This window comes from Sus scrofa, chromosome 6 (genome assembly GCF_054392235.1).
Source record: "Sus scrofa isolate SSC_HxYL_T2T_F1_AM1 chromosome 6, Sscrofa_HxYL_maternal_Yorkshire_Landrace_v2.0, whole genome shotgun sequence".
Lineage (NCBI taxonomy): Eukaryota > Metazoa > Chordata > Mammalia > Artiodactyla > Suidae > Sus > Sus scrofa.
This window is the reverse complement of record NC_139388.1, coordinates 28795657-28823372: the sequence shown is the minus strand read 5'-3', so window position 1 is coordinate 28823372 and position 27716 is coordinate 28795657. Positions and strand designations below refer to the sequence as shown.

The following is a 27716-nucleotide window of genomic DNA, read 5'->3' as shown; positions in this document are numbered from 1 at the left end:
CTTCACCCCTCTGACCCTGAGGGCCTCCCAGAGTTTGAAGGGAGAGGTGACACTTTGATGAGATAGCAGGGGTTTGAGAGGCCAGGAATGGGGGGTAGGGGTTCCGTGTGGGAGGGTTGAGAGGGCGTGAAGTCCTTTCCCCAACCTTGGGCAGCATTTCAGATAGGAGGAGCCTGAGCGTTCAAGGGTTTCTAATCTTGTTAAGAAATTCCTACATGGATAAAGTTTTTTCCAGTTACTGTGAACATTTAACTTTGTGTTCCATCTTGATTGTTTTCATCAAGCAACTCAAGAATTACAAGATTGGAAGTTCCCTTTGTGGCTCAGCGTTTTAACAATCCCGACTAGGATCCATTGGGTTGTGGGTTCAATCCCCAGCCTCGCTCAGTGAGTTAGGGATCCGGCGTTGCCGTGAGCTGTGGTGTAGGTCTCAGACACAGCTTGGATCCCATGTGGCTGTGGCTGTGGCGTAGGCTGGCAGCTGCACCTCCAATTAGACCCGTAGTCTGGAACCTCCATGTGCTGCAAGCGCGGCCATGAAAAGCAAAAAAAGAACCACAAGAGGAATATGAGATATGATATTTAGCTAGAACATTTTGTTAAAACTTTTTTTTTTCTTTTTAGGGCCACACCTGCAGGGTATAGAAGTTTCTGGGCTAGGGGTTGAATCAGAGCTGCAGCTGCCGGCCTATGCCACAGCTACAGCAACATCATCAGAGCTGCATGTGTGACCCATGCTACAGCTCACAGCAACGCCAGATCTTTAACCCACTGAGTGAGGCCAGGGATCAAACCCACATCCTCATGGATACTAGTCAGGTTCTTAACCCACTGAGCCACAACAGAAACTCTGTAGTTGAACTTAGTTTTTGTATAGAATTGAATTAACATTCCTAAATGGTCATCAGCCTTCATCATCTTCCTCACCCTGCCTCCCTTGCACACCCATTTCACCCAATAAGAAACATCTATTTTATTTTATTTTTTGGCTGAGCCCATGGCATGTGGAAGTTCCCAGGCCAGGGAGTGAACCCATACCACAGGAGAAACTGTAGCCACTGCACTGACAATACTGGATCCTTAACCTGCTACACCACAAGTGAACTCCCAGAACCAACTTTTTTTTTTTTTTTTTTTTTTGTCTTTTTGTCTTTTTGCCTTTTCTAGGGCCGCTCCTGTGGCATATGGAGGTTCCCAGGCTAGGGGTCCAATAGAGTTATAGCCACTGGCCTAACACCACAGCCACAGCAACGCCAGATCTGAGCCGCATCTGCAACCTACACCACAGCTCACGGCAACGCTGGATCCTAACCCACTGAGCAAGGCCAGGGATCGAACCCGAAACCTCATGATTCCTAGTCGGATTTGTTAACCACTGCGCCACGATGGGAACTCCAGAACCATCTATTTTAAAGTTCTAGAAAAGGCAAACAAGATGTGAACTTCAGATCATAAGCAACTTAATTTTTGTTTGGAGAAGGATTCTATGATTTAAAACTTCAAGGCAGTGATTTATCTTGTGGGGTCCTGGTACATCTGGCAGCAGCCTGTGGCATGTTATATTTGTCCTTGATCTTTAAAATATTTGGCACCATTTTACTGTGAATCCATTGCTGACCTACTCAGAGTCATGAAACAAATGCAGGCCTGGAATTAAACTTTGGAGTATATAGGAAACTGAACACTGTCATTGTTTAAGCTTTGTCTACAGATGATACGTGCATATTGGGCAGGTATTTCAGAGGTTCCAACTAATGTTAGGTGGTCTTGCACAATGAAGACCCATCCAAGAGGATATGTTCTTGGGCCACAGGAGGCGAGCAAGCTGCAGGGCTTGGTTTTGTAGTAAAGCAGCTGCCCGAGCTGGGCCCTGGTTCTGGCGCAAGCAGGCTCTGCCCGTCTCGGGAAGCCGAGCTCCAGACATTCTTTTCTTCGCATTTGGAAAAGCCTAAATCTAGGTTTTCCAGAGTGTGTTTTGGGCATATTATTATAAGCATCAAGTAGGGTTGGGAGACTCAAAATTAAACTAAGTGAAACAGATTTTTGATTTGTTTCATGGGTGACTGGTCAGGTGTAATTCTTCAGAAAGGCTCAAGTGTGGGCTTTCCCAGCTGGCTGTGACCGTGGACATCCTCCAGGTGCCACAGAATGTCACATTCGGGGTTAATGCTTTCGTGGCTTGGCATTCAGACTCTGGGGATCCAGCACGTGGCTTCTCAGTATCCTCTCTCCTGCCTCACCTCTTCCCTCTCACTGTCCCACGGGAAATCAGCTTCTGTAAATTGGTGGCTTTGCCATAGCTAGGATAACCCCTGGGAGGTTTTACCCCTGGGAGTGGTTTTCTTCAATGACCCCCATGGACGGCATGGTCCTAGGCACAAACAAAGCCAGCGAAGACCATCCTGCTGCTGGCTCTGAGTCCTGAAGGGAGGCATCACCACCAATCAGCCTTTAAAGCTACCCCTCTGCCCGCACATGAAACCATAAGTGTTTCTGGCATTGAGCTGAACCAGAACTGCTCTGACGTAAAATCATTCCAGCCCCGGTGCTGGGCTGTCTCAGCTGGGAACCTGAGTCAGGTGGACTTGGGTGTGGGTCTGGCTCCAGAACTTGGCGGTAGTGTAACTGTAGACAAATAAGTCACTTACCTTCTCTGAATCTTATCACCTTCATGTGGAAGGTGGTGAGGACAAGCTCACCCACTCATGGGCAGGCTGGATGCATTGGGATGGGTGCACGGTGCAGTGCCTGGTGTGCAGACAGTCCTGAAACAGAGCCAACCCTGAATTGCATGAGACAATTTGAAAGGGCCATAGAAATCTCCACTTTCAACAGCGGGAAATAGGGCCAGGAAGAGAAGTTACTTGTCAAGGTCACACAGAAAGGAGCAGAGTTGGGACTGAGAATCCACCTATCAGCTGCTGCTGCTGCCTTAGCCCAGGCAGTGCTAAACACTAGGTCTTAAATCCAAAGAAATAAATTGCTAGTTTAGACCGTGAGCAAGAGAGCTATTTTGGGGCAGACAAGCTTTCAGCACACCATAAATTCCATCACCTGGGCAACTGCCTGATTTCTTGGGCAAGGCAACTTTCCACCATCTGCTTGCGTGGGCATCCGAATACGTGGCTGAGGTATGTGGCCACCTGGGGCCTCCTCCCCACCCTCCTCAGCAACCACTGCCATCTTCCCAGGAAACGTGGGCAGGAGCTGGGGACAAGATGCTGGTGATGGGGAGATGAACAAGGTGGGCCCTTCCCTGCAGGGCTCATGGTCTTCTGCGCGCAACAGGCAAGCCAGCTGTCTCACAGCTTCTCTACTCAACAACCGGAATCTTTGTGGTGCTCGTCCTCTTCCCCGCTGATGTGGCCATAAAGTCTTGAGGCAGGCAGAACCTGACGGGGGGCTGGGGCTGGTGTGGGGGGCGGTGGTGACCCAGAGCTGGCTTTGGACCCTGAGCAGGGCGAAGAGAATGTCCCCGTGGGAGGGGATGTGGGAATGACCTGTCCTGGAGTGGTAGCCCGAGCAGGGTGAAGTGGGCAACTTCCTGCACACGGCAGGAGTTGGAGGGTCCCCAGGCATCAGATCCCAAGTCGGGTGAGGACAACACACCCATGGGGGAGCCGGCCTGACTCAGGCCGTCAGCCTGGGTGGGATGAGAATGGCATCCACATGGGGTGTCAGAAGCTGACTGGGGTGAGCGAACCTCCCCATGAGAGGGGTGGCCCAATGCTGGGCCAAGGGGTAGGAGGACACCTGTGTAGGGATGGGGGTGATGGTGGAGATGGAACCATTGATCAAGTAACCGTGAAAGACAATAGCCACTTTTCCACTGCCGTAGCGGGAGTTACAAAGGATGGAAAGAGAGAAAACTAGAATGTTGGATTGGAGTTGGAGGTATCATTGTGAACTCATGGTTTTCAGTCCACACACATAGAAAAAATGCGTAGATATAAATACGTGCATATATGTGTGTCTTTATATACAGACACATATTCCCTAGCTGCTTACACTGAGAGCTCAGGCCTGGGAGCAGCAGCAACCCGTTAAACACTCCTCATGCCTAGACTCAGTTTTTTGGTACCATTCTCCAGTAAGAAAAATCAGCACTGGGACTGGGGAAGTATAATGAGCTTAGAACATCTATGCCAGAAAGAAAGGGCTCAGAGAATGATGGAGACATGTCAAAAACAAAACAAAACAAAACAAAACAAAAAAACCCACAGGAACCCATTGACCAGATCAGGGACAATTTGAGCATTAAAAAAAAAAAGTTTGCAGTGGATTACAACACATTGGAAAAAATAGGGAGTCTGAGACTGTGTTGATATAAATTAATATATTAAAAGTTTAATGAGAAGCAGCATTCCCTGCCTCATCAAAATTTCAATTTATATGATTTATTTGGTGGGCTATAATCCATTACAATTGATTGCATCCATTACAATTATTGTATTAATTAGTGTATTGATTATAATCAATTACATCTGATTGCTTACATTGTCCCAGGTTTGGTCATTACAGGGTGGGGGGAGGCAAAGAGTAGCAGTGGAGAAGCCTGGGAGACACAAGTTTAATCCCCAAAAGTGAGCACCATTAGTAATAGGACGAATAGGAGTTCCCGTCGTGGCGCATCTGACTAGGAACCATGAGGTTGGGAGGTCGATCCCTGGCCTCACTTGGTTAAGGATCTGGCATTGCCGTGAGCCGTGGTGTAGGTCGCAGATGCAGCTCAGATCCCTGTGGCTGTGGCGTAGGCTGGCGGCTACAGCTCCAATTGGACCCCTAGCCTGGGAACCTCTGTATGCCGCAGGTGCGGCCTTTAAAAAAAAGTAAAGTAATAGGATGAATAGAAATTCTGTGGCCCTGATACTGGCTGAACTGAGAAGAATACAACATCACTTCTGGGGTATTTCTGCCAAAAATATATACCCTGAATCTAATGGTGAGGAAACCTCAGACAGATCAAATTGAAGGACATTCTACAAGATAACTGGTTATCTTCCAAAGTGTGAAACTATGAAAGCCAAGGTGTGTCGGAGGGAGACCAAAGAGGTATGACAACTAAAAGCAGCACATGATTCTCCATGGGAGCCTTTTCTTATAAAGACAGGGACATCTGACAAAACTTGAAAGGAATCCAACAGTTAGCTGGGAGTAAGGGACCATTACCAACTTCCTGGTTTTGGGGGTCGTATTCTGGGAAAGGAGGAGAACATCCCTGTTGGTAGGACGTCAGTATAAATACCTAAGTATCTGGGGTGGTGCAGAATTATTAAGTTGGCGACTTACTCTCAGAGTTTAGGGAGACAAAGTTCATTGCACTGTACTTAGAACTTAAACCACCTTCGAGTCTGCCCATATATGCAGACCAAAGAGCAAAGTGGTGCAACATTCGGACCTTTCACAGTAGCTCCTGAAACCTCTCCACCGCCATGACTTCTTTGTCTTTCTCAGCCCATATTTCATTCTTCACTCCCTCATTCTCCTGGCTTCCTAGACTTGGCCCTTGGTGTGTCTTGTATCATGCTTGGCTGCCCACTCTAATCACTAAGCTTGGCCCTGTCTGTCTTTCAAGGCGTAGCTCAGGTGCCCATGGATGCGGGGGGCGGGGGGCACCCTGCCTCCAAGAACCAGGCTGCCTGAACTCCTGGGGCATTTATGGCTGCTCCAGGCTTTGCCTGAATAGGCTTGGGAACCCCTGGGCATCCACAGATGTACTCCTGGGGACTCTGAGACCTTGTTTCTTTTAAAGAGCTCTGTATATTTTTCCAGGTAGCAGAATGCCTACTATCCATTTGATACAAAGGAGACAAAACCATGAATTATTCATCTGTACTTTTTATTTTCACCCAAATCAGATTATGTCAGTCCAATGGCTCTTCTAACTGCAGGGGGCTTCAGAATCTGTTCCCAATGTACCCTGCCCATCTGTCCCTGCCTTTCACAGGTCCTTTTTTTTTTTGTCTTTTCTAGGGCCACTTCCCACGGCATATGGAGGTTCCCAGGCTAGGGGTCCAATCAGAGCTGTAGCCACCGGCCTACGCCAGAGCCACAGCAACGCGGGATCCGAGCCGCATCTGCCACCGACACCACAGCTCACGGCAACGCTGGATCCTTAACCTACTGAGCAAGGCCAGGGATCGAACCCACAACCCCATGGTTCCTAGTCGGATTTGTTAACCACTGCGCCACGACGGGAACTCCATCACAGGTCTTTTAACCTTTTTCTGCTCACCTCTTTCTGAAGCTCTCAGATCTTTCCATCAGGGCCTCTGCCTAGGCTTGCTCCTCTTTCCAGAATGCCTTGCTCATTTAGAATAACGACAATCATAAATGAGTAAACATTTGCTGAGCCTCTAATTTGTCTCAGAAACAATTCTAAACCCTTTGTCATTTACAGATGAGGAAACTGAGGGCCACAGATGTTCCCGACTTGTCTGAGGTCACACATTCCTGGGTTCCACAAATGCTTCCTTGGATGTCTACCCCATGTCTGGCCCTGAGCCAGGTCCAGAGGATGCAAGAGAGATAAAGGAGGTCTTTGCCCTCTTGGAGCTCGTGGTCTGGAAGGGCTGCAGACTGATGGATAAACAGTGAGTCATAACACGGCGTAAGAAATACTTTGATGCAAGGGGGCTTGGAGGCCAGGGCAGGAGCACCTGACCCAGCCTGGGAACTCAAGAAGGTGTTCCTGGATGGGCTGCCATCTAGCCTGAGTGCTATAAGATGTGCAGGAGGTTGGCCTACACCATAGACACAGCCCCGCCGGATCTGAGCTGCATCTTCGACCTACACTATAGCTCATGGTGGCACTGAATCCTTGACCCACTGAGAGGGGCCGGGGAGTGGAACCTTCATCCTCATGGATACTAGTCAGATTCATTTCCGCTGAGCCATGACGGGAACTCCAAATTAGTTTTATTTCTTCCTGTCTCTACGCCTGTTATTTTACCGCATTAGCTAGGACTTCCAGTATGTTGAATCGGAGTAATAAGAAAGGACATCCTTGTCTGGTTCCTTATATTAGAGGGAACACATTCAGTTTTTCATTAAGTACAATGTTAGTTGTAAGGTTCTTTTTCCATAGAGTTTTCCAACGGGTCTAGAAAGTTTCCCTCTCTTCTCAATTTGCTGAGATTTTTCTTATCGTGAATGAGTGTTGAATTTTGTCAAATGCTTTATCACCAGTTGATATGATCATCTAAGTTTTCTTCAATATCTTAATTGATGTGATGTATTGCATTGAGTTTTGCATATTGAACCAGCCTTGCGTCCTTGAAATAAATCCCCCTTGGTTGTGGAATATAAGCTTTTTATATACGTACTATATTAAAGCATTCCATTTGATTTATTAAAAAAAGTGATGTGCAGGAGGTAGACCTCCTCTCCGTAGCCTGTTTTGAGGATAAAATGTGTTAATATATGAAAACCAAGTAGATCAGTGTCTAGCATATAGAAATATGATGAAAGTGCCACCTCCTCCTTTGCCTCTTCTTCCTTCCTCCTCCTCCTCTTGGTCTTCTAAAGGAATGGATGTTTTTATTGTGGGAGGGGGAACAGCAGGTGAGATCATGAGTTATGTTCTGGCCTCATGGAGTTCAGGACACCCAAGGGTGACGTCTAGTGGGAGAAAAGCCTGGAGTCATGGGAAAGGGGATGAAGCCAGCAGCACCCCGAGGAACATTAAGTATAGGGGCCAAGCCGATAAACATGACTGAAAAGAGAAGTGGGGGGGATATCAGGAGGGCCTGGGACCATCGATGCCCAGCAAGGAGATTGTCACAAGAAGGCAGAGGCAGACGGCAGGGTCACATGCTGCTGGGTGAAATCTTATTTAGCCTTTAAGATGCCGTTCAGCTCCAGGAAGCTTTCTCTGCCCCCTCTGGCCCTGGGCAATTGTAACAGTCTTGCAGTCCTAGGGATACTTGGAACAGCAGATTCCCGTCCCCTGCCATAGGTCTAAGCATCAGACTCTTGGGGGAGGTCCTGAAAATCTACCTCTTGAGCAAATCCTATGCATGTGAAAGTTTGCAAACAGCTGCATTCTAGAGCAGAACGTCTTGGGGTAGGATTCTCACTGGCTCGCCTCAGGTCCCATGGCCGCCCTGAGCCAATCTAGGGTGAAAGAGAACCATGATTGGTCTTTCTTGGGTCAGGTGCCAACTCTTCCTAGGTGGGCATCACTTGGGAGGTGGGAGGTGGGTGTTGGAGGAGAAGCGGAGCAGCCTCAGAACAAGAAGAGGTGCAGGGGATGGTGCTAGGCAGACAGAAGCAGCCTGTGTGCTATGGTTGCACAGTTCTTTTCAGAGAGCCTTGAGGTTGGCACAGGGGCCATCAGCAAATGTTTGGTTCATGTATGTTGCCTCTTAGTTACCTGGGCGCCTCCAGAGGTTCACAGGCTAGTGTAGCCAGCACAGGCCCAGCACGACCATGGGTATTAGAGGTTAGCCTAGGCAGGGTCCATGTTCCCCTGTAGCCACACTTTTCACTTTCTTCCCCAAATAATCGTTCCCTGCCCTGCCCTGGAAAGAGGAGAGGGAGGAGGGCAACCAGGGAGAAGCCAGGCAGCTGCTGAGCCGGTGCATCTTCCCCAAATCACCAAGTGCCAGCAGTGTTTGGAGGTGGTGGGAACCACACACTGGGGTCCTGCGGAGGGTGGGGTTCCACTGGAGGCCCTGGGAAGGGGTGTAGAGGGTTTGGTCCGGGTTGTCCTTGGTCCTAGGAAGCGAAGGAATGTCAAACTGGAAAATCCCAGCGAGCACTATTTTTAGAGAAGACTTGCAGAGCATTTTTCTGGCTCAAGGGACATGTTCTTTCAGAAGCAACAGTTAACTCTAACCTCTGAACTGCTCTGCCTGGAATCCGCCCAGGCCAGGCGCCTCCCTTCAAGCGCACGAGACCCTGCAGGAGGAGAGGCGCATCTGCTGCTTTCAAACACAAAAATAGGTTGTTGGTTTATTTTTACATCTTTGTGTCGAAGCCTTCAAACATCAGGAATTTATACCAGTACCTTTCGAAAGCATTTTGAGAATCATTTCAGACCAAGCTGTTAGCCGTGAAACATGAAATGTGGATTTCTTGGGTATTTGGTTCATGCTTAATGTTAACACTTGTTCACGATAAACTTCGTCTTTCCATGATAGACGTCATGCTTGAAATGTTCTACTTAACTACCAGTGTCTATATTTTTCTATTTGAGGTAAAATCTCTAGGGCTCCTGCTAATTACTGAGCTTATTAAAAGTTGCAGATGAGATCTATTGCTTAATTGAAGTTACAGGCAAAGCTACTCCACCCCCAACACTCACTGGGATGCCCTTGGGAGGAGCCTCAGTAAGAAAAGAAGCAAGGCGTCTCCCTCGTGGCTCAGTGGTAATGGACCTGAACCCAACTAGTATCCCTGAGGTTCTGGGTTCCATCCCTCGCCTTGCTCAGTGGGTTAAGGATCCAGCGTTGCCATGAGCTGTGGAGTAGGCCAGCAGCTGCAGCAACAATTCGATTCGCAGTCCCCTAGCCTAGGAAATTCCATATGCGGCCTTAAAAAGAAAAGAAAAAAGAAAAGAAAGAAGGAAGGAAGGAAGGAAGGAAGGAAGGAAGGAAGGAAGGAAGGAAGGAAAGAAAGAAAGAAAGAAAGAAAGAAAGAAAGAAAGAAAGAAAGAAAGAAAGAAAGAAAGAAAAGTGAAATTCGAACCCCTTCTCCCCTCACAAGGATCAGGCACTGACTCCAGGGACAGAACATACAGGGACCCTTTTGGGAAAGTGTTTTACTCCCAGCCCTTCATGGAATTTAGAATCTAAAGTCCTTTGAGGACCAATGCTTTTAAGGTGAGTACTCTCCATGGAATCAGTGTGCTTGGGGAGAAGGCTAGAGTGAGGAGTCCCTCAGACTCGGAGGTGATTGCCCTTGGGCTAAATAAGACTCAGAGACTTAGGGAGAGGCCAGGCCCCATGTAGGTGCACCCAGGTATACTAGGGGATAGCCTATATCTAAGGAGGTTATAGTCTGAGCCACTCTTTCAAAATGAGTTCAGGGGAGTTCCCATTGTGGTTCAGCAGGTTAAGAACCCAACTGGTATCCACGAGGACTTGAGTTCTATCCCTGTCGAACCAGCATTGCTGTGAGCTGCGGTGTAGGTTGCAGACGCGGTTTGGATCCTGTGTTGCTCTGGCTGTGGCGCAGGCTGGCAGCTGTGGCTCTGATTTGACCCCTAGCCTGGGTACTTCCATATGCTGTGGGTGAGGCCCTAAAAAGACGACCAAAAAAAAAAAAAAAAAAGATGAGTTCAGGAACTGAGGTAAGAATCAGCATTATGGTTGATGGCAGAGGCTATTAGCTGACAACAACTAATGAAGTAGCACATTTGGTTTCTCCATCAGTCTCTTCTGAGTCTGGTTTCCTTGAATGAGACCTGGATATGTGGACCAGACCCTGGAACCCAGGGACCTACGGGCTGCCCACTTCTTTAGAAGTTATCCTCCTCATTTTGTCCTGAGCACTCCTAGTCACCTAGAGGCACAGCTAGAGCCACAATCGCTGATGTATCGCAGTTGAACACTGAGGAAGGCACAATACCAAGTTTTATCTATTCTTACTGTGTGGGATTCCCAACAACACCCTTTGGAAGCCTGTGAACTTCTGTTAAAAACCAAAAGTAAAAAATTTGTGTCTGTCCCTGGAACTAAAAATAAATGTAGGCTAGGGTCCAGGAGCAGGGAACAGCTAACAAGTACTGGAGAGGAGCCTCCGATCTTGCTTCCGCTCAGCCTGTCTCCCTGAATGAAACCAGACAGAGCATTCTAAAAGAAGGCCTCGGAGTTCCCGCTGTGGCACAGTGGGTTAAGGATCTGACCGCAGTGTCTCAGGTCTGGTGAGATCCCTGGCCTGGTGCAGTGGGTTAAAGGATCTGGTGTTTCTGCAGCTGTGGCTCGGATTCACCTGTTGCGAGTGTGGCCATACAAAGAGAAAGCAAGCAAGCAAGCCAGCCAGCCTCACCAGGCCACTTTCCTGCTAAACAGGCTTCCGTCCAGAGTCTCCGCTTTCACATGGCCCCCAAGGCCCTGCAGGGACACCTAAGGCCACCTTTCACGCTGGAGCTCAGCACTTGAGCTTATTCACTCTGCTTTGCTTTCTCACTTGTCTCTGGGCCTTCGCACACATTGTTCTCTCTGCTTGGAATGCTCTTCCACCAGCCCTTACCATCTCTCTGCCTTGCTAACTGCTCTTCATATTTCAGACCTCAGCTGAAATTCTGACTCATAGACTCAATGAAATCCTTCCTGGAAATTCCCACACCACCATGCTCGACACTCAGCACGTGCTCTGTGTATTTACTGCTTTCAGTGCTTGATCTCCCTGTCTGGGCTGGCAGGGACTATATCTGACTCTCAGGTTCCTTTTTAAAAAAAAAAACCATTTTGGTTCCCTGGTGGTCTAGTGGTTAGGACTCACACTATCACTGCTGCAGCCTAGGATCAATCTTCTTGGTCTGGGAATTGGATTCCACATCAAGCTGCTTCATGCCCCTGCCAAAAAAAAAAAAAAAAAAAAAAAAAAAAAAAATCGTTTTAAATTTAGCTCTTACTAAAGTTACATAAGCACATAGTTGAGAGAATCAAATAGTTCTACAAGGTCTATAACTCCCATGACATTTCCTGTTCCCCAGAATTGATACTTTTTAACTTTTAACCAATTTTTGTATTTACCATACACACACACACACACACACACACACACTCACACATATATATACATATATACATATTTTTTTGGCCACGTCCATGGCATGAATGAGTTCCTAGGCCAGGGATTGATGCTTCACCACAGCAGTGACAATGTCAGATCCTTAATCTGATGAGCCACCAGGGAATTCCTACCTTTTATTTTTTAAATTAAATAATTAGTTTATTATTTTTTTCACCATGCCCGAGGCATGTGGAAGTTCCCAGGCCAAGGACCCCACTGCCGCAGTGACATGCCAGATCCTTAGCCTCCTGGACCACAAGAGAACTACTATACATATATTTTGTTTTTGTTTTTGTTTTTTGTCTTTTGGGGGTCACACCCGTGGCATATGGAGGTTCCCAGGCTAGGGGTCTAATCTGAGCTGTAGCTGCCGGCCTACGCCAGAGCCACAGCAATGCAGGATCTGAGCCACGACTGTGACCTACACCACAGCTCACGGCAACACCAGATCCTTAATCCACTGAGCAAGGCCAGGGATTGAACCCGCAACCTCATGGTTCCTAGTCGGATTTATTAACCACTGAGCCACGATGGGAATTCCTCCTTTTCTGTGTATCATTTTAGTTCCCTGCAGTAAATCTATGATTATTTGCTAATTTTCTATGTATTCATCACTAATTTATCTCCAAACTATTGAAACTGATGCTGGAAGGATGGTACCAGAATCCGGGTTCTTGTTCATGGTGGTTGAAGAATGAACTCCACCAACACACAGGTAGCAAGCAAGCAAAGTCTTCATTAAAGGAAAGCAGATAGCTCCCGGGGTTGCTGGGAGGTGGGAGAAGAGCCCCCCTTCTCCACCATTCCATAGGGGTTTTTATTCCCCAAAGTTGGGCGGTACCGATGTGGGGTCCAGAGAGATGTGGTCCTCCCCCATTGGCCCCTGCCTAATTACCCATATCAGTCCTTGTCCAATAGGGTCTTAGGGGTGGAAATGTCCCATAAGTTTCATAGTTTCTTTGTCCTTTTCATCCTGTAAACTGAATCACAGGGGAGTAGGGATCAATGTCCATCTGGGAGTAGGTACACTCCCTACAGTAAACAAGGCCCATGGGGATGTTACTCCCTGGAGCCCTCAAGCCACAAATGTCAACCAGTGGCCATATCAAAGAATGCATCGAAGCCCAGGCTCCTGCATTGACGACCCGAGTTAATATTCTACCTCAAAACTATGAATCTTTCTTTTCTGTATAGTCAAATACATTCTTCTTCTTCTTCTTCTTTCTTTATTTTTTTTTGACTGCGCCCATGGCATGTAGAAGTACCAGGGCCAGGGATCAAACTCTGACCCAAGGCAACTCCTTCAAACACATACTTAATTTCATTTTGAAGATGTCTCTTGAAGCCTCTGGCTGTTCCGATCTAGGCTGGCTAACCCCTAGCCCTGTCACCCCAGGGACACTTACCACCTTTCTCTAGGCTGCATCCATCCTTTCCTGGACCCCATGTCCTCTGCTTCTTTGGTTTAAGTCCTTATTCCAGTAGTTTTTTCTCCAGCAGCCTCCTGAGAAGAGACAGAGGGAGTCTTTGCATGTCTAAGAGAGTCTTCCATCAACTATTCTACTCTATCTATACTCCAGCTAGAACCAGACTCTTTTTTTTTTCTTTTCTTTTAATGGCCACACCCACAGCATATGGAAGTTCCTGGGTGAAGGACTGAATCCAAGCCACAGCTGTAAACTATGTCACAGCTGCCACCTACATCACAGCTGCTGCAATGCCAGATCCTTTAATCTACTGCGCTGGCTGGGATCAAACAAGCTCTGCAATGGAACTCCTGGAACCAGATTTTTAAGTGAGGATCATTTTTCTTAGGATAAGGAATGATTTACTCTATTCCCTTGTAGCTCCCAAAGTTACTGTGGAAAAGTCAGATAACCTTTCTGATTCCTGATCCTTTATTTATTTATTTATTTATTTTGATTCCTGATCCTTTATAAAGAAGTCTGGTCTGTTCTTTTTTTTTTTCTTCCTTTTTTATACAGCCACACCTGTAGAATATGGAAGTTCCTGGGCTAAGGTTGAAGTGGAGCTGCAGCTGCCAGCCTACACCGCAGGCGTGGCAGCGCCAGATCTGAGCTGCATCTGTAACCTATGCTGCAGTTAACCCACTGAGCGAGGCCAGGGATCCAGCCTGCAGCCTCACAGACACTATGTCAGGTGCTTAAGCCACAACAGGAACTGCCCTGCTTCGTTCTTCTCTGGAACCTTGAGCATCTTCTCCTTGGCCCCGTGTTCTGATATACCTGGTGCTGGTCCATGTTCATTCATTGTGCTGGGTACTGGTGGATCCTTTAAGTCCCAAACTCATATCCCTCGGTTCTGGAAAATGTTACCGAATTATTATTATTATTATTATTTGTCTTTTTAGAGCCACACCCATGCCATATGAAAGTTCCCAAGCTATGAGTTGGATCTGAGCTGTAGCTGCCGGACTACGCCACAACCACAGCAATGAGGGATCCCAGCTGCATCTGCCATCTATACCACAGCTCACAGCAACACCAGTTCCTTAACTCACTGAGCGGGGCCACAGATCGAACCCACATCCTCATGGTTACTTAGTCAGGTTCGTTACTGCTGAGTTACCACAGGAACTCCCTGAATTTTTATTTTTTGTTTTCTTACCTCTATTTTCTCTGTTCTAACTTTATGGAAATCTTAGTATTCTATTATTCCCTTGGAATATTCCTCTAATTTTCTTTTCTCTCATTTTCCATCTCTTTGTCTTTTGAGTCTATTTCTTGTCATATTTTCTTTAACTTTTTTCTTTTTTTTTGCTTTTTAGGGCTGCACCCGAGGCATATGGGAATTCCCAGGGTAGGGGTCTAATTGGAGCTGCAGAAGCCGGCCTACACCACAGCCACAGCAGTGCAGGATCCGAGCTGTGTCTGTGACCTACACCACAGCCCATAGCAACACCAGATCCTTAACCCACTGAGCCAGGCCAGGGATTGAACCTGCAACCTCATGGTTCCTAGTCAGATTCCTTTCCGCTGTGCCATAACGGGAACTCCCTTTAACTTTTTTATTGAATTAAATTTTTTTGATTTCATATTATTTAATATCCAAGGACACACACAAACATACACATATACTTTTTAGTATGGTAGCTCAGCCCTCAACTGTGCCTTGTGATCCCTAACTAAGGGACTCTGTTTTACCTTCTCCAGAGAAAAAGATCCCAGTCTTGGGGGACAGGCATGGAAGGTGATGCTTCTCAAAAAGACTTTTCAAAGTTCCTCCTGGGGTGCAGTGGCTAAGGTCACTGTGGAGGCAAGGATTTGATTCCCAGTCTCACAAAGGGGGCTAAAGGATATGGTGTTGTTGCAGCTGTGGCTTGGATTCAATCTGTGGCCCAGGAACTTCCATGTGGCATGGTGTGGGCATTAAAAAAAAAAAAAAAAAAAAAAAAAGACTTGGAGTTCCTGTCATGGCCCAGCAGAAACGAATCCGACTAGGAATCATCAGGTTTCGGGTTCAATCCCTGGCCTTCCTCAGTGGGTCAAGGATCCGGCGTTGCCGTGAGCTGTGGTGTAGGTTGCAGATGAGGCTTGGATCTGGCATTGCTGTGGCTTTGGCGTAGGCTGGCAGCTGTAGCTCTGATTAGACCCCTAGCCTGGGAACCTTCACATGCTGCAGGTATGGCCCTAAACACACACACACACACACACACACACACACACACACACACACACACACGACTTAGTTCACATTTTTTTTTTTTTAATTCTTGCCTTTACCCCCACTTCTAGATGTGTTTGGTGCTGTCCATTCCTGAGCCTTTTTTCTGTGATATGACCTGGGTTGCTCTTCAGCCTTTCCTTGTGCCAGCTTAGAATTTAGCTTTATTGTATCTGCTAAGTCAGTTACTATTAGCCATTTGCTTTTCTGCTTCCAACATTTTGTCGCCCATAGTCCCCTTTCCCATTCTTTGTCCCTGTGGTTATATGCCCTTAAAAAATAAATCTCTGTCATTTCACTGGGGTTTGGGGAGAAAGCAGAGGCCTGAATGTCTATCCAAACATTAAACTTTTTTTTTTTGACTGCACCCGGCATGTGGAAGTTTCCAGCCCAGGAACTGAACCCAAACCAGAGCTGTAACAAGCCGGGTTCTTAATTCACTGAGCCGTGAGGGAACTCCTCAACTTGTTATCTTTAATTGGCAGTCTATCTCCAAGTCCTAGCATGTTCCTTAGCCTATAATAAATGCCCAACAAATAGTTGTTGGTTGAATAGAGTAGTAGTAGAGTCACTATCTTTCCCATGTTTATTTTATTTTTTTTGCTTTTTAGGGCTGCACTTGAGGCATATGGAGGTTCCCAGGCTAGGGGTCCAAACGGAGCTATGGCTGCTGGCCTCCATCACAGCCACAGCAACATCAGATCTGAGACACGTCTTCAACCTACATCACAGCTCAGGCAACACCGATCCTTAACCCACTAAGTAAGGCCGGGGATGGAACCTGCAACCTCACGGTTCCTAGTTGGATTCATTTCCGCTGCACCACACAGGAACTCCTGTCTTTCCCATCTTTAGTAACTAAAAGGTGGGAGCCCTTTAAATTGCAATCTCCTTAGTTATGGCATTTACTGCTTCTCATTTCACAAATTCACAAGGCCATCTCAATTATATACTAGACAACATTGTGTAGTGAAAAAAATCTGGAAAGGAGTAGGCTCTGCCTACCAATTGTGTGGCCTGGAACTAGCAGTCTATAACCTTAGTTTTGTCTTCTGTAAAATGGGAACAATGACACTTTCAGATGCCTTTCTCAGTGCCTGGAGCATGGGAAGTTCTAGATATTTGTTGTCTGGAAAGGTTCAATACCAAAGCGACAATTCTTAGAAAGTCAGTGTTTTATTTCAGCTTAAAATTAGCCTTCACACTTGAATTGCAAATTGGCCCCTAATTAATGCCCATTAGCGAAAAAATCTGTGTTTAACCTGACTTGATTAGACAGAGATCACGAAACCTTTTCAGCTAAGAGAGGAAACTAATGTTAGTTCACCGAGGGTCTCCTCTGGGCCAGCACCCGTCCGTGGTCAGGCGGGTGGATCCAGAACGTACATTGGGAGTTATTCACAAATATTACCCTGTGTCTGTCTTGCAGTCCCAGTACTAAGCGACCCTACTCATCCTGACTTCTCCTCACCCCTGACCGGCTCAGCCCCGACCAGCGTGCCACAGGGTGCCCAGCGTGGGGGACCAGAGGGAAACCCTCTGATCAAACAGTCCGAGTCAGGCCCAGCCTGGGCCCTGTTCCCAGCACCGGGGTTGCGCAGCACCTCTTGGTCTTCATCGGGAAGTCCCCTGGTCTACCTGCAGGGGACCCCACTTCCGCCAGAGGAGAAAATGAGGCAGCGCCCTGGAAATGCAGCTCTGTGCCCCCGGACCCTCCCGTCAGCCTCCAGTCCTCCCGGACACCACGACCCCCCTTCTTTCGCGGTCCCCAGCCCTTGCACGCTGTGATCTCAGGGCGCGCAGCCGCGGCCCGGGTGCTCTCGCGCCCGCAGGTGAGGGCGGGGCCAGAGGCCCCGGCGCCCCGCCCCGCCCCGCCCCGCCTTCCCGAGGCCCCGAGGAGCGGGCAGCCACCTCCACTCGCTGGCTGCGCTGAGCGCCGCCGAGCGGCCGGCTGTTCGCTCCGCCCCCTCCCGGCCAGCCGCGCCGGCTCCCGCCTCCTTTCCTCCCCGCCCGCTCCCGCCTCCCTCCCTTTCTGCTGCTGAGGCGGCGGGAGCCGAGCCCGAGCGGACCGAGCCGCGGCCGCAGCCGGGCGGCGGGCGCAGAGGAGCGCGGCGGCGGGCAGGCGGTCAGTCAGGCGACGGCGACGATGCGGCGGCCCCGCTGAGCCCGCCAGCTCCGGGCGCCTGGGGCCGGCCGCGCGAGGCGGCCGGGGCTGGGCGGCAGCATGCGGAGCGGCGAGGAGCTGGACGGCTTCGAGGGCGAGGCCTCGAGCACCTCCATGATCTCCGGCGCCAGCAGCCCGTACCAGCCCACCACCGAGCCGGTGAGCCAGCGCCGCGGGCTGGCCGGCCTGCGCTGCGACCCCGACTACCTGCGCAGCGCGCTAGGCTGCCTCAAGGTCGCCCAAGTGGTAGGTGCCGGGCGGGGCCCCAGGTGCGGGCGGGCGGCCTAGCTGTGCGCCTTCCTCCCTGCTCCCGCTTCGGGGGGCGCAGGCCGGGACGGCCTCCGCCTCGCACCCGCTTTCCTGGGCCAGACCCTCGCTCCTCGCGCCCCCTCTGCTTGGTCGGGTCCCCGGGCCACCCCCCGGCCGGCCCTGGAGACCCTGCCTTCCCCAGCCCTGCTGCCTCAGGTGTGCGCCTTCTACCTGAACACCTGCCCCGGGGCCTATTTGTCCATTCCTTCCTTCGAGCCTATCTCGAGCCTCTGTGATTAATTGATTGGGCTTGGTGGTGCGCAGAGCCCGGCGCGGGGTCAAGCCATCCCCTGAGTACTACTGGTCAGAGCAACTTTTGGCAGGTTTTCGGTGCCCGCACATCCTGCACTCCTCTGACGGTCCTTGTTTGTCTCGGCTTCCACCTCTGGGGACTGTGGCTGGTTTCTTCTCCCGCGTCCAGTAGCGTGCCGGGCATATGGTAGATGCTCAGATAAATGTTTGTTGAATGGAGGTATGTAGTCTCGATGCATTGGGGGAGCACAGATTTGCCCAGAGTCTCCGGTTTACACTGCAGAGGTTTGGTTCCTCCTAATTCACCCAGAAGATAGAACCGGCATCCCTGAATCCTCTGCCCCAGCACAGTGGCTGGCATTGCCCAATTGGTACCCGAAGTTAAATCACTCTGGGAGGGCAGCCAGTTTTGGAGGTAACAGAAACAGAGAACTTTCTGTTGGACTTGTCTATGGTAGAGCTCATTTCTCAGAATTCTTATTTTTAGCTTCCAGGGTGTTTAGGGCAGGGGCCTGCCCTCCCCCACCTTTTGTGGTTTTCCAAGAGGCCTCTTTGGTTAGTTGCTTAGCTCTGTTGTGGATAGAACATACTTCAGTTGGGGAAAAAACCGTGTCCCAGTATTCCCTGACACAGGTAGGCCTTCCTCTGAGGCCCTGCAGCGAAACTTTATGGACTTCTCAGCCAGAGAAGCCATTTGCACAAAGCTGCAATGTCTGTGCATTTTCTTTCTTCCCAGCATCCGTCTTTTTTGTGCTTACTTGAGTACAAAAATGAATGTTCCTTGGGAATAATATAATATATGGATTCCCTTTAAATAAAGGTCTCAGTGTTTGTAAATTGCAGAATCAGAGACTTTTATCTTTCTCTTGGGTGAAAGGCTTGTTCTGCTGATTGTGGAAGGGTTTTTTTTTGAAAGGCTCTCAGGAAGACAAATAGAGCAGGTTATCCCTCTCTAGAACTTTTAAACTGATCTTATCCAGTAACCCGGAATGTTCTTAGAGGTGAATTGGTTCTGTAGTGAGGCATTGCTGTTAGCAAAAAGAATGGAGGAGGTTGGGGGAGGTGTATAACTGTCTTTTAAAAGAGGCAGTTAGGAGTTCCTGCTTGGTGCAGTGGGTTAAGAACCCAACTGCAGCGGCTTGGGTGGCTGCAGAGGTGTGGATTAGATTCTTGGCCCAAAGGATCCCGGGTTCAGTCCCTGGCGGGAAACTTCCATGTACTGCCGGTGCGGCCATAAAAAGAAAAAAAAGAAAAAAAAAAAAAAAAAAAAAGAGGCAGCTAGCTGATGTTTGAGTACAATGTAGGTAATCAGAAATGAATAAAAGAGCAGGGCGGGAACTTGGACCCAGGTAGAATATATAGGGCCTTGTTAAGTACCTTGCTTTGTTTGCTCTGGACTTTTGCACTGGAGCTTGCCACTCAAAGGATCTGGTGAAAGAATGAAACCCAGTACTTTGTACAAAATATTATCATCTCATTGCTGGAATTTTGTCACCTAAGGCCAGAAATGAAAGCCTATGGTATTTATCATTACCTTTTGTAAAATACTGGGGCTTTTTTGTAGCGCTTTGTTTTTCATCTGGAAGAGCCCTTAAAATCTCACCTAACGCTTGCCCTTTGTCTAATCTCTAGAATTTAAACAGTGAGAAGTTATGTTGTGTGTGGGTGAGTGAAGGATGGGGACCCTGCTTGAAGGGTATGGTGACTTGAAACAGTCTTCCATGATTTAGCTTCTCAGCCTTGATAAAAACCAAGAGAGGGGGAACCCTATGAGGTCCGAGAAGGTGGACTTTCAGCTTGAACTGGAAAAGAAAACAAGCATTGTTATGAAAACATTTCTCAGATGTCACGAAGCTCAGAAGTACTTCATCAAGAGAGATGGTTTGAGTTCTAATTCTGTGGGTTATTGAGAAAATTTTGACTTTTTCTGATTTAGTTTATAAGAGACATTTTTTGTGGTCTGACCTATTGCCACCTGCAGGCCCTTGCTCCAAGTGTGGTCAACAGCATCGCTAGCACCTGAGAGCTTGTTAGACGTGCAGAATCGGAGGCTTCACCCCAGACCTTCCTAATCACAGTCTGCAGCTTAGCAAGAGTCTCCTTGAGATTCTCATGCACATTAAAGTTTGAGGCTTAGCTTTCTGTATCATTTTGGTGTTAAAACCTTACACAGGTGCTCTCAATTAGTTCTCTAGCAGAACCAGTGATGGTCAACCTCAAGCCTGAGGTTTTTCTGTAAAATGAGCCTATACCTCCGTGAAGGGATAGGAAAATGAGGTACTATGTCTAAATTAGCACCTGCCTTATTAGGCGCTTAGTTCGTGTGTAATAAAACCTTAGCTGTCACTGTGGCTGATTAATACTCCTGTCTTTATAGAAACTTGGTGAAAATGCCACCCTCAAGTTATAATTACATATTTGAATTAGAGATAGTTTATTTCCTAGTGATTTAAAAGTTAAATTGATATTTTAAATGAAATGTTATTTGCTAGTAAAACCAGTCTGAAACATGATGGAAATTAATCAGTGCATTTTGATAGGTTATATCTTCTGAAAATGAAACTCCTACTGTCTCTTAGCTGGGGAGAATGCCTCCTGCTGTTATCTCAAGCGATATAAATGTACTTTGTGGGAAAGAGTTGGTTTAAACTATTGACTGTAATGCCTTCTTTCTTAGGATTGTGGGGTTTAGGAGTGTTTATTGTTTTTTATCTCCCAAATACCATTTAATGAAATAGTTAATGTAGGCCTTTTGTTTATTGTTTTGTTTTGATTTTTTTCCAGCACTTGGTTGAAAGCAGAATTTTGCTCTGGGGACGGGGGTGGGGCATACTGTGGCAGTTTTATAAAGAGATGTGAGGGCCGTGTCTGAAGAAGACAGGTCCTGGAGGGGGCAACGTTCTTCATTTTTAAAAGTCTTATTGAAGTATAGTTGATGTACCATGTTGTAATAATTTCTGCTGAAACAGTGATCCAGAGATACATGTACGTGCACCCATTCTCCTTCTAATTCTTTTTTTTTTTTTTTTTTTTTTTGTCTTTTGTCTTTTTGTTGTTGTTGTTGTTGCTATTTCTTGGGCCGCTCCCGAGGCATATGGAGGTTCCCAGGCTAGGGGTCTAATCAGAGCTGTAGCCACTGGCCTACGCCAGAGCCACAGCAATGCGGGATCCAAGCCGCGTCTGCAACCTACACCACAGCTCACGGCAGCGCCGGATGGTTAACCCACTGAGCAAGGGCAGGGACCCAACCCGCAACCTCATGGTTCCTCGTCGGATTCGTTAACCACTGCGCCACGACGGGAACTCCTCCTTCTAATTTTTTACTCACATAGATTATCACAGAATATTGGTAGAGTTCTCTGTGCTATACAGCAGGTCCCCATCCACCAACCATTCCATGTACCTCAGTGTGCGTATGGCAATCCCAAACCCCCAGTCCATCCCTTAATCCCCCAGCCCCCACGTTTCTCCTTTGGTAACCATAAGTTTGTTTTCAAAGTCTGTGAGTGTGTTTCTGTTTTGCAAATAAGCTCATTTGTATCCCTTTTTTAGATGCCACATTTAAGTGACACCATATGATGTTTGTCTTTCATCCTCTGAATATTCTTAGTATAATAATCTCTGGTCCATCCATGTTGCCACAAATGGCATTATTTCATTCTTTATTTATGGCTGAGTAATATTCCATTGTATATATGTACCACATCTTTAGCCATTCCTCTGTGGGTTTTTTTGCTTTTTGTTGCCTTTTTTTTTTTTTTTTTTTTTTTTTTTGCTTTTTGCTTTTTAGGGCCATGCCATACCCTTGGCATATGGAGGTTCCCAGGCTAGGGGTCTAATGGGAACTACAGCTGCTGGCCTACACCACAGCCACAGCAGCATCAGACCTGAGCTGCGTCTGCAACCTACACTACAGCTCATGGCAACGCCGGATCCTTAACCCACTGAGTGAGGCCCAGGATCGAACCTGCAACCTCATGGTTCCTAGTCGGATTTGTTTCCGATTCACCACGATGCAAAGTCCATCCATTCTTCTGTTAATGGACATTTAGGTTGTTTCCATGGCTTGACTATGTAAATAGTGCTGTAGTGAACATTGTGTTGGGGTGTGTGTATCTTTTCCAATTAAGAGTTTCTGGAGTAATTGCCCAGGAGTGGGACTGCTGGATCCTATGGTAGTGCTATTTTTAGTTTTTTGAGGAACCTCTATACTGTTTTCACAGTGGTTGTAGCAATTTACTTTGCTACTAGCAGTGTAAGGGTTACCTTTTCTCAGTATCCTCTCCAGCATTTATTGTATGTATACTTCTTGATGATCTTCATGTTGGCTGGTGGAAGGTGATGGAACAACTTTCTGAATAATAACAGCAGGCATCATTAATGTGTGCTTATTCTACTGTTGTCAGTTATTATTTTGTCTTTTTAGGGCCACACCTGCGGCATATGGAGGTTTCCAGGCTAGGGGTCAAATCTGAGCTGTAGTCGCCGGCCTATACCGCAGCCACAGCATCTCTGGGTCTGAGCCGTGTCTGCGACCTACACCACAGCTCACGGCAATGCCGGATCCTTAACCCACTGAGCAGGGCCAGGGAGTGAACCTTCATCCTCATGGATGCTAGTCAAGTTCGTTTCCACTGAGACACAACAGGTACTCTGTTGTAAGTTATTTTATGAATGAGAAAATTAGAGGCACAGCATTGTGACTCGTTCAAGGTCCTGTAGCTAGTGGTTGGTGAGGCTGAGATTTGAACCTAGGCAGTGTGCTTTTTACAGCCTCCTGAACACATCATTTTGAATCATTCCACATAGTAGAGTAGACCTTGAGTCCAAGGGCATTTCTATGGTCTTTGATCAGCCTGGTAACCTTTTGGGTGACTTTCTCGCTGTGGTGCAGCAGGTTAAGGATCCAGCGTTGTCTCTCCAGTGGCTCAGGTCACTGCTGAGGTCTGGGTTCGATCCCTGGGCTGGGATATGCCACAAGTGCTGCCCAAAAAAAAAAAAAAAAAAAAAAGCCTCCAAAACAAAACAAAAAAAGTGTTTCAATTTCTCAGTGGCCATTGTGCTATTCCTTTGTGTGCAGTTCCTGTGTGGTGTCCAGCAGATCTGCAGTGAGAACCTTCTCAAAAGAGCTAAGAGCAGAATCAGCATTTCATTTTGAAAACACACCTCAGGGAGCTCTTTTGCTTCAGGTCCCTTTCTTGAGCCCGTCTCATGGCTGATTGACTTTCTGACAATTGCATTGCATTTGTTGAGGACTTTTTGTTTGTTTGTTTCTGGCTGTGTCCACAGCATATGGAAGTTCCCAGGCCAGAGATCAAACCTGAGCCACAACAATGGCCAAGCCAATGCACTGAAAACACTGCTGTGCTGGGCTGGAATCAAACTGGCAATGCCACAGAGATGAGCTGGGCCATTAACACCCTGAGACACCGTGGTAGTAGGTGATGTTTACATTCAAATTGTAGCTCTCCTGATCTCCTTGAAATTTCTTCACCCCATTGTGTCTTGGCTTCCTCAGTGGTAGAATGTGAGTGGTAATGATTGAGCATTTTAGGAATTGTAAAAACTAAGGGATTAATGTTTGACAGGTGCTTTCTTAGGCAATTCAAAGACAAATGTGAACTTTTGCATTTCAGGGTTGGGAAATGACTTTTTTTTCTTTCCTTTTTTTTTTTTTTTTTTTTTTAAATTTTGTCCTTTTTAGTGCCTCATGGTTGGTTTGGGTTTTTTTTTTTTTTTTTTTGGTCCTTTTAAGGCTGTATCCCCGGCATTTGGAGGCTCTCTGGCTAGGGGTTGAATTGGAGCTCTAGCTGCAGGCCTATACCACAGCCACAGCAGCGCCATATCTGAAGATCCAAGCTGCGTCTGCAACCTAAACCACAGGGATCCTTAATCCACTGAGCGAGGCTGGGGATTGAAACTGTGTCCTTGTGGATACTAGTCAGATTTTGTTTCTGCTGAGCCACAATGGGAACTCCAGCATTTCTGTTATTTGATGGAAACTTAGTTTTTCCTCCCAAGCCAGTGGGCACAGTCCCTCACCGTGCCTGCTTTCTGGGGCTGTACTGAGGCAGGCCAGGAGCAGGCAGATAATGGCAGGTGAAGTACTAAATTTGACTTCATTGGACTCTCACATCTGCCTCTGAGTAGTTCCTTATAAAACAGTCTCATTTTCCCTTGGAAAGATTGTTATCGATGAGAGTTGTCTTTCTTGTCAGAAACTTGGAGTCAGTAAATTCTAGTAGAAAAGCAAGGATGAAACCACTTTTTTTATGATGGTTGAAAATAGTAAAGTTATCATTTAAGACCTCAGAAAAGTGTCAAGTATACATCTGTTGTATAAAATCAGACAAAGGCAGTTTAAGAACATTACAGACCACTCTTCCTCATGAACACAGAATAAAAATCCTGAACAAAATTCTAGGATGTCAGATTCAGCAGTGTTATGCAAAAAGAATAGTACATTGCAGTCATTGTGATTTATCCCAGAAACAAAAGTCTGGTTCAATTTTCCAAAACCAGGAGTTATAATCCACCATCATAACAGTTTAAAGAACAACAACAACAACAAAAAACACTCGATTATGTCAGTGGATGCAGAAAATCTTTTGACAGAAATCAACATTAATTCATGATATTCATGTTGCCAGCAAAGTCGTAAGAAAAGGAACTTCCTCAACCCAGAAATCTACAGTTAACATACTCCGTGGTGCAAGAATGCTTTCCCCCTAAGATGGGGAGCAAGGCAGCTATGTGTGTTCACACCACTGATATTTCACATTCTACGGGAAGTGTTAGCCAGTGCAAGAAAAATAAATAGAAAGTGTTCAGATTGGAAAGAAAAACTGTTAGCATGATTGTCTGTGTAGACTGTCCCATGGGTATCTATGAAAAAGCGAGGATTGTGTGAGTTAGCAAGATTGCAGGATGCAAGGTCAACACACAAAAAATCAACCTTTTTTTTTTTTCTTTTTTGCCCACCCTGTGGCATATGGAGTTCAGATCCGAGCCTTGGTTGTGATCTACACCGCAACGCCAGACCCTTTCGCCCACTGTGCCAGTGCCAGGGATTGAACCTGTGTCCTGGTGCTCTAGAGCTGCCTCTTAGCCCATTGTGCTGCAGTGGGAGTGCCCACATTTTTATCTTCTAGTCATAAATCATCGGAAACTGAAATTGAAAAAAAAAAAAAAAACCATATCAGTACTAATAGCTCTGAAAAGAATGAAGTACTTAGATCTCAATCTAACAAAAACATGCACGCGGTATGCATGCTGAAAGCTACAAAACTTTGTAGCTACAAAACTGAAGAAGGAAATCACCAGTCACTGAAATGAGTGGACAGACGTATTGTGCTCATGGATTGGAAGATTCAATATAGTTATTAAAATATAATTTCTCCACAAATTAATTGTAGGTTTAACATAATCCCAAAATCCCAGCAAGATTTTTTTTTTTTAGGTAGAGATAAGCTGATTCCAGGGAGTTCTTGTCATAGCTCAGCAGTAATGAACCCAACTAGAATCCGTGAGGATGCAGGTTTGATCCCTAGCCTTACTCAGTGGGTTAGGGATCCAGCGTGGCTGTGACGTAGGCTGGCAGCTATGGCTCTGAATTGACCTCTAGCCTGGGAACTTCCATATGCCGTGAGTGCGGCCTTCAAAGACCAAAAAACAAAAGCTAATTCCAGAATTTATATGAAAAGTCAAGTTAGCCAGGCAAAGGGATGGTGAAGAACTGGTTTCTAGGGCAGAAGGAACTACACAACATGGAGTTTAGGGGTGTGTGTGTGTGTGTGTGTTGGGGGAAGGACAGGGAGGGGTTCTGAGAGTGTGGCTGTCATGTCTCTTGTCATCATGAGACCTTTAGCCAGTTGCTCGTTCACTTCAGGCCTCAAAGCAGGTCTCCTTATTTGTGGATGGGGGCTGCTATGAGTGCTGCTGGCACCCACGAGCCTTCCATAGAGAGTCTCTCATAGAAGTTGCACAGACCTCTTGGCACTGTGGAATATCTCTGGATTACAAATTGGGAAACTGAGTGACTGACTGAGAGTCAGGGTAGAAAGGAGATGTATTTTTTGTGGTATGACTGTTTTCTCTGCATAAATACTTTTTGAATTGTATACCATGTGCACATATCTTCTATTCAGAAATTCCCAGGAAGTTTGTGTTGTGGCACAGCCGAAACCACTGTGACTGGTAACCATGAGGACACAGGTTTGACCCCTGACCTCGCTCAGTGAGTTGAGGATCTGGCATTGCCGTGAGCTGTGGTGTAGGTTGAAGACTCGGCTTGGATCTGGCATTGCTGTGGCTGTGGTGAAGGCCGCCAGCTACAGCTCTGATTCGAACCCTGGCCTGAGAACCTCCATATGCCTCGGGAGCGGCCCTAAAAAGACCAAAAAAAACCCCCCAAAAACAAAAAACCCAGTGTCAGCTATTCTAGCTCTACCTTAGCATAGACTAGCCTTAAAGCTAATGTACTAATCATGATCTTCAGTTAACTTTTTTTTTTAACTGTCTGTAATTTGGAAGCCTTTGGAGAGAATTATTTAGATAATATAGATCTCTTGAAGAAACTTAAAACTTAAACATTGTTTCAATCTGGAGTTCCTGCTTTTGCACAACAGAATCAGTGACATCTCTGGAACCCTGGGACACAGGTTCAATCTTGTGGCTTGTATTTATTCCTGGCCCAGGAACTCCATATGCCATGAGGTGGCCAAAAAAAAAATTTTTTTTCCCCAATATAGTTTCCTGTAAAAATAAAAAAGGATTCTGCACAAAAGCAGGTATGTAATACATTTATTGATACTAATGGAAAAATTTCACCCATTCAAAAGGAATTTACCCTATAGCATGGTGACTATAGTTAATAATACTCTATTTCAGGTTTATTGCAATTGAAAGTTAGTAAGAATAGATCAAATAAGCTCTCATCACAAGAAAGAAATATATGGTGATGGATGTTAAAATAAGGCTTTCAGTGATGCTCATGTGATTATAATGTATATATCTTTTTTTTTTTTTTTTGGCTTTTTTGCCATTTCTTGGGCCGCTCCCGCGGCATATGGAGGTTCCCAGGCTAGGGGTCGAATTGGAGCTGTAGCCACTGGCCTACACCAGAGCCACAGCAACTCGGGATCTGAGCCGCGTCTGCGACCTACACCACAGTTCACGGCAACGCCGGATCGTTAACCCACTGAGCAAGGGCAGGGATCGAACCTGCAACCTCATGGTTCCTAGTCAGATTTGTTAACCACTGCACCACGACAGGAACTCCTATATCTTTTTTTGATAGGCAAGATGTAGGTTTATTAAGATAAGATGCTTGCGAGAGATGCATGCGGGCAGGCAAGGGGGCTTTACATTTTTATTTTTATTTTTTGTTTTTTGTCTTTTCTAGGGCTGCACCCTTGGCACATGGAGGTTCCCAGGCTAGAGGTTGAACCGGAGCTGTAGCCACCAGCCTACGCCACAGCCACAGCAACGGGGGTTCCGAGCTGAATCTGTGACCTACACCACAGCTCACGGCAATGCTGGATCCTTAACCCACTGAGCAAGGCCA

The 27716-nt window shown here is 46.9% G+C and overlaps 2 protein-coding genes across 3 annotated transcripts in view; both read left to right on the top strand.

Annotated features, from left to right (window-relative positions):
• TK2 (thymidine kinase 2) overlaps positions 1 to 27716 on the top strand; it is a 1024677-nt gene that overhangs the window by 842848 nt on the left and 154113 nt on the right. The window lies entirely within an intron of this gene.
• CMTM4 (CKLF like MARVEL transmembrane domain containing 4) overlaps positions 17421 to 27716 on the top strand; it is a 71212-nt gene continuing 60916 nt past the window's right edge. For both annotated transcript variants that reach the window (XR_014805798.1, XM_021094005.2), the window contains exon 1: positions 17421 to 17836. Coding sequence is in view for 1 of the 2 variants with exons in the window: in XM_021094005.2 (XP_020949664.1) it covers positions 17651 to 17836 (186 nt within the window). In the remaining variant the exon portion in view is untranslated. The remainder of the gene's footprint in view (positions 17837 to 27716) is intronic.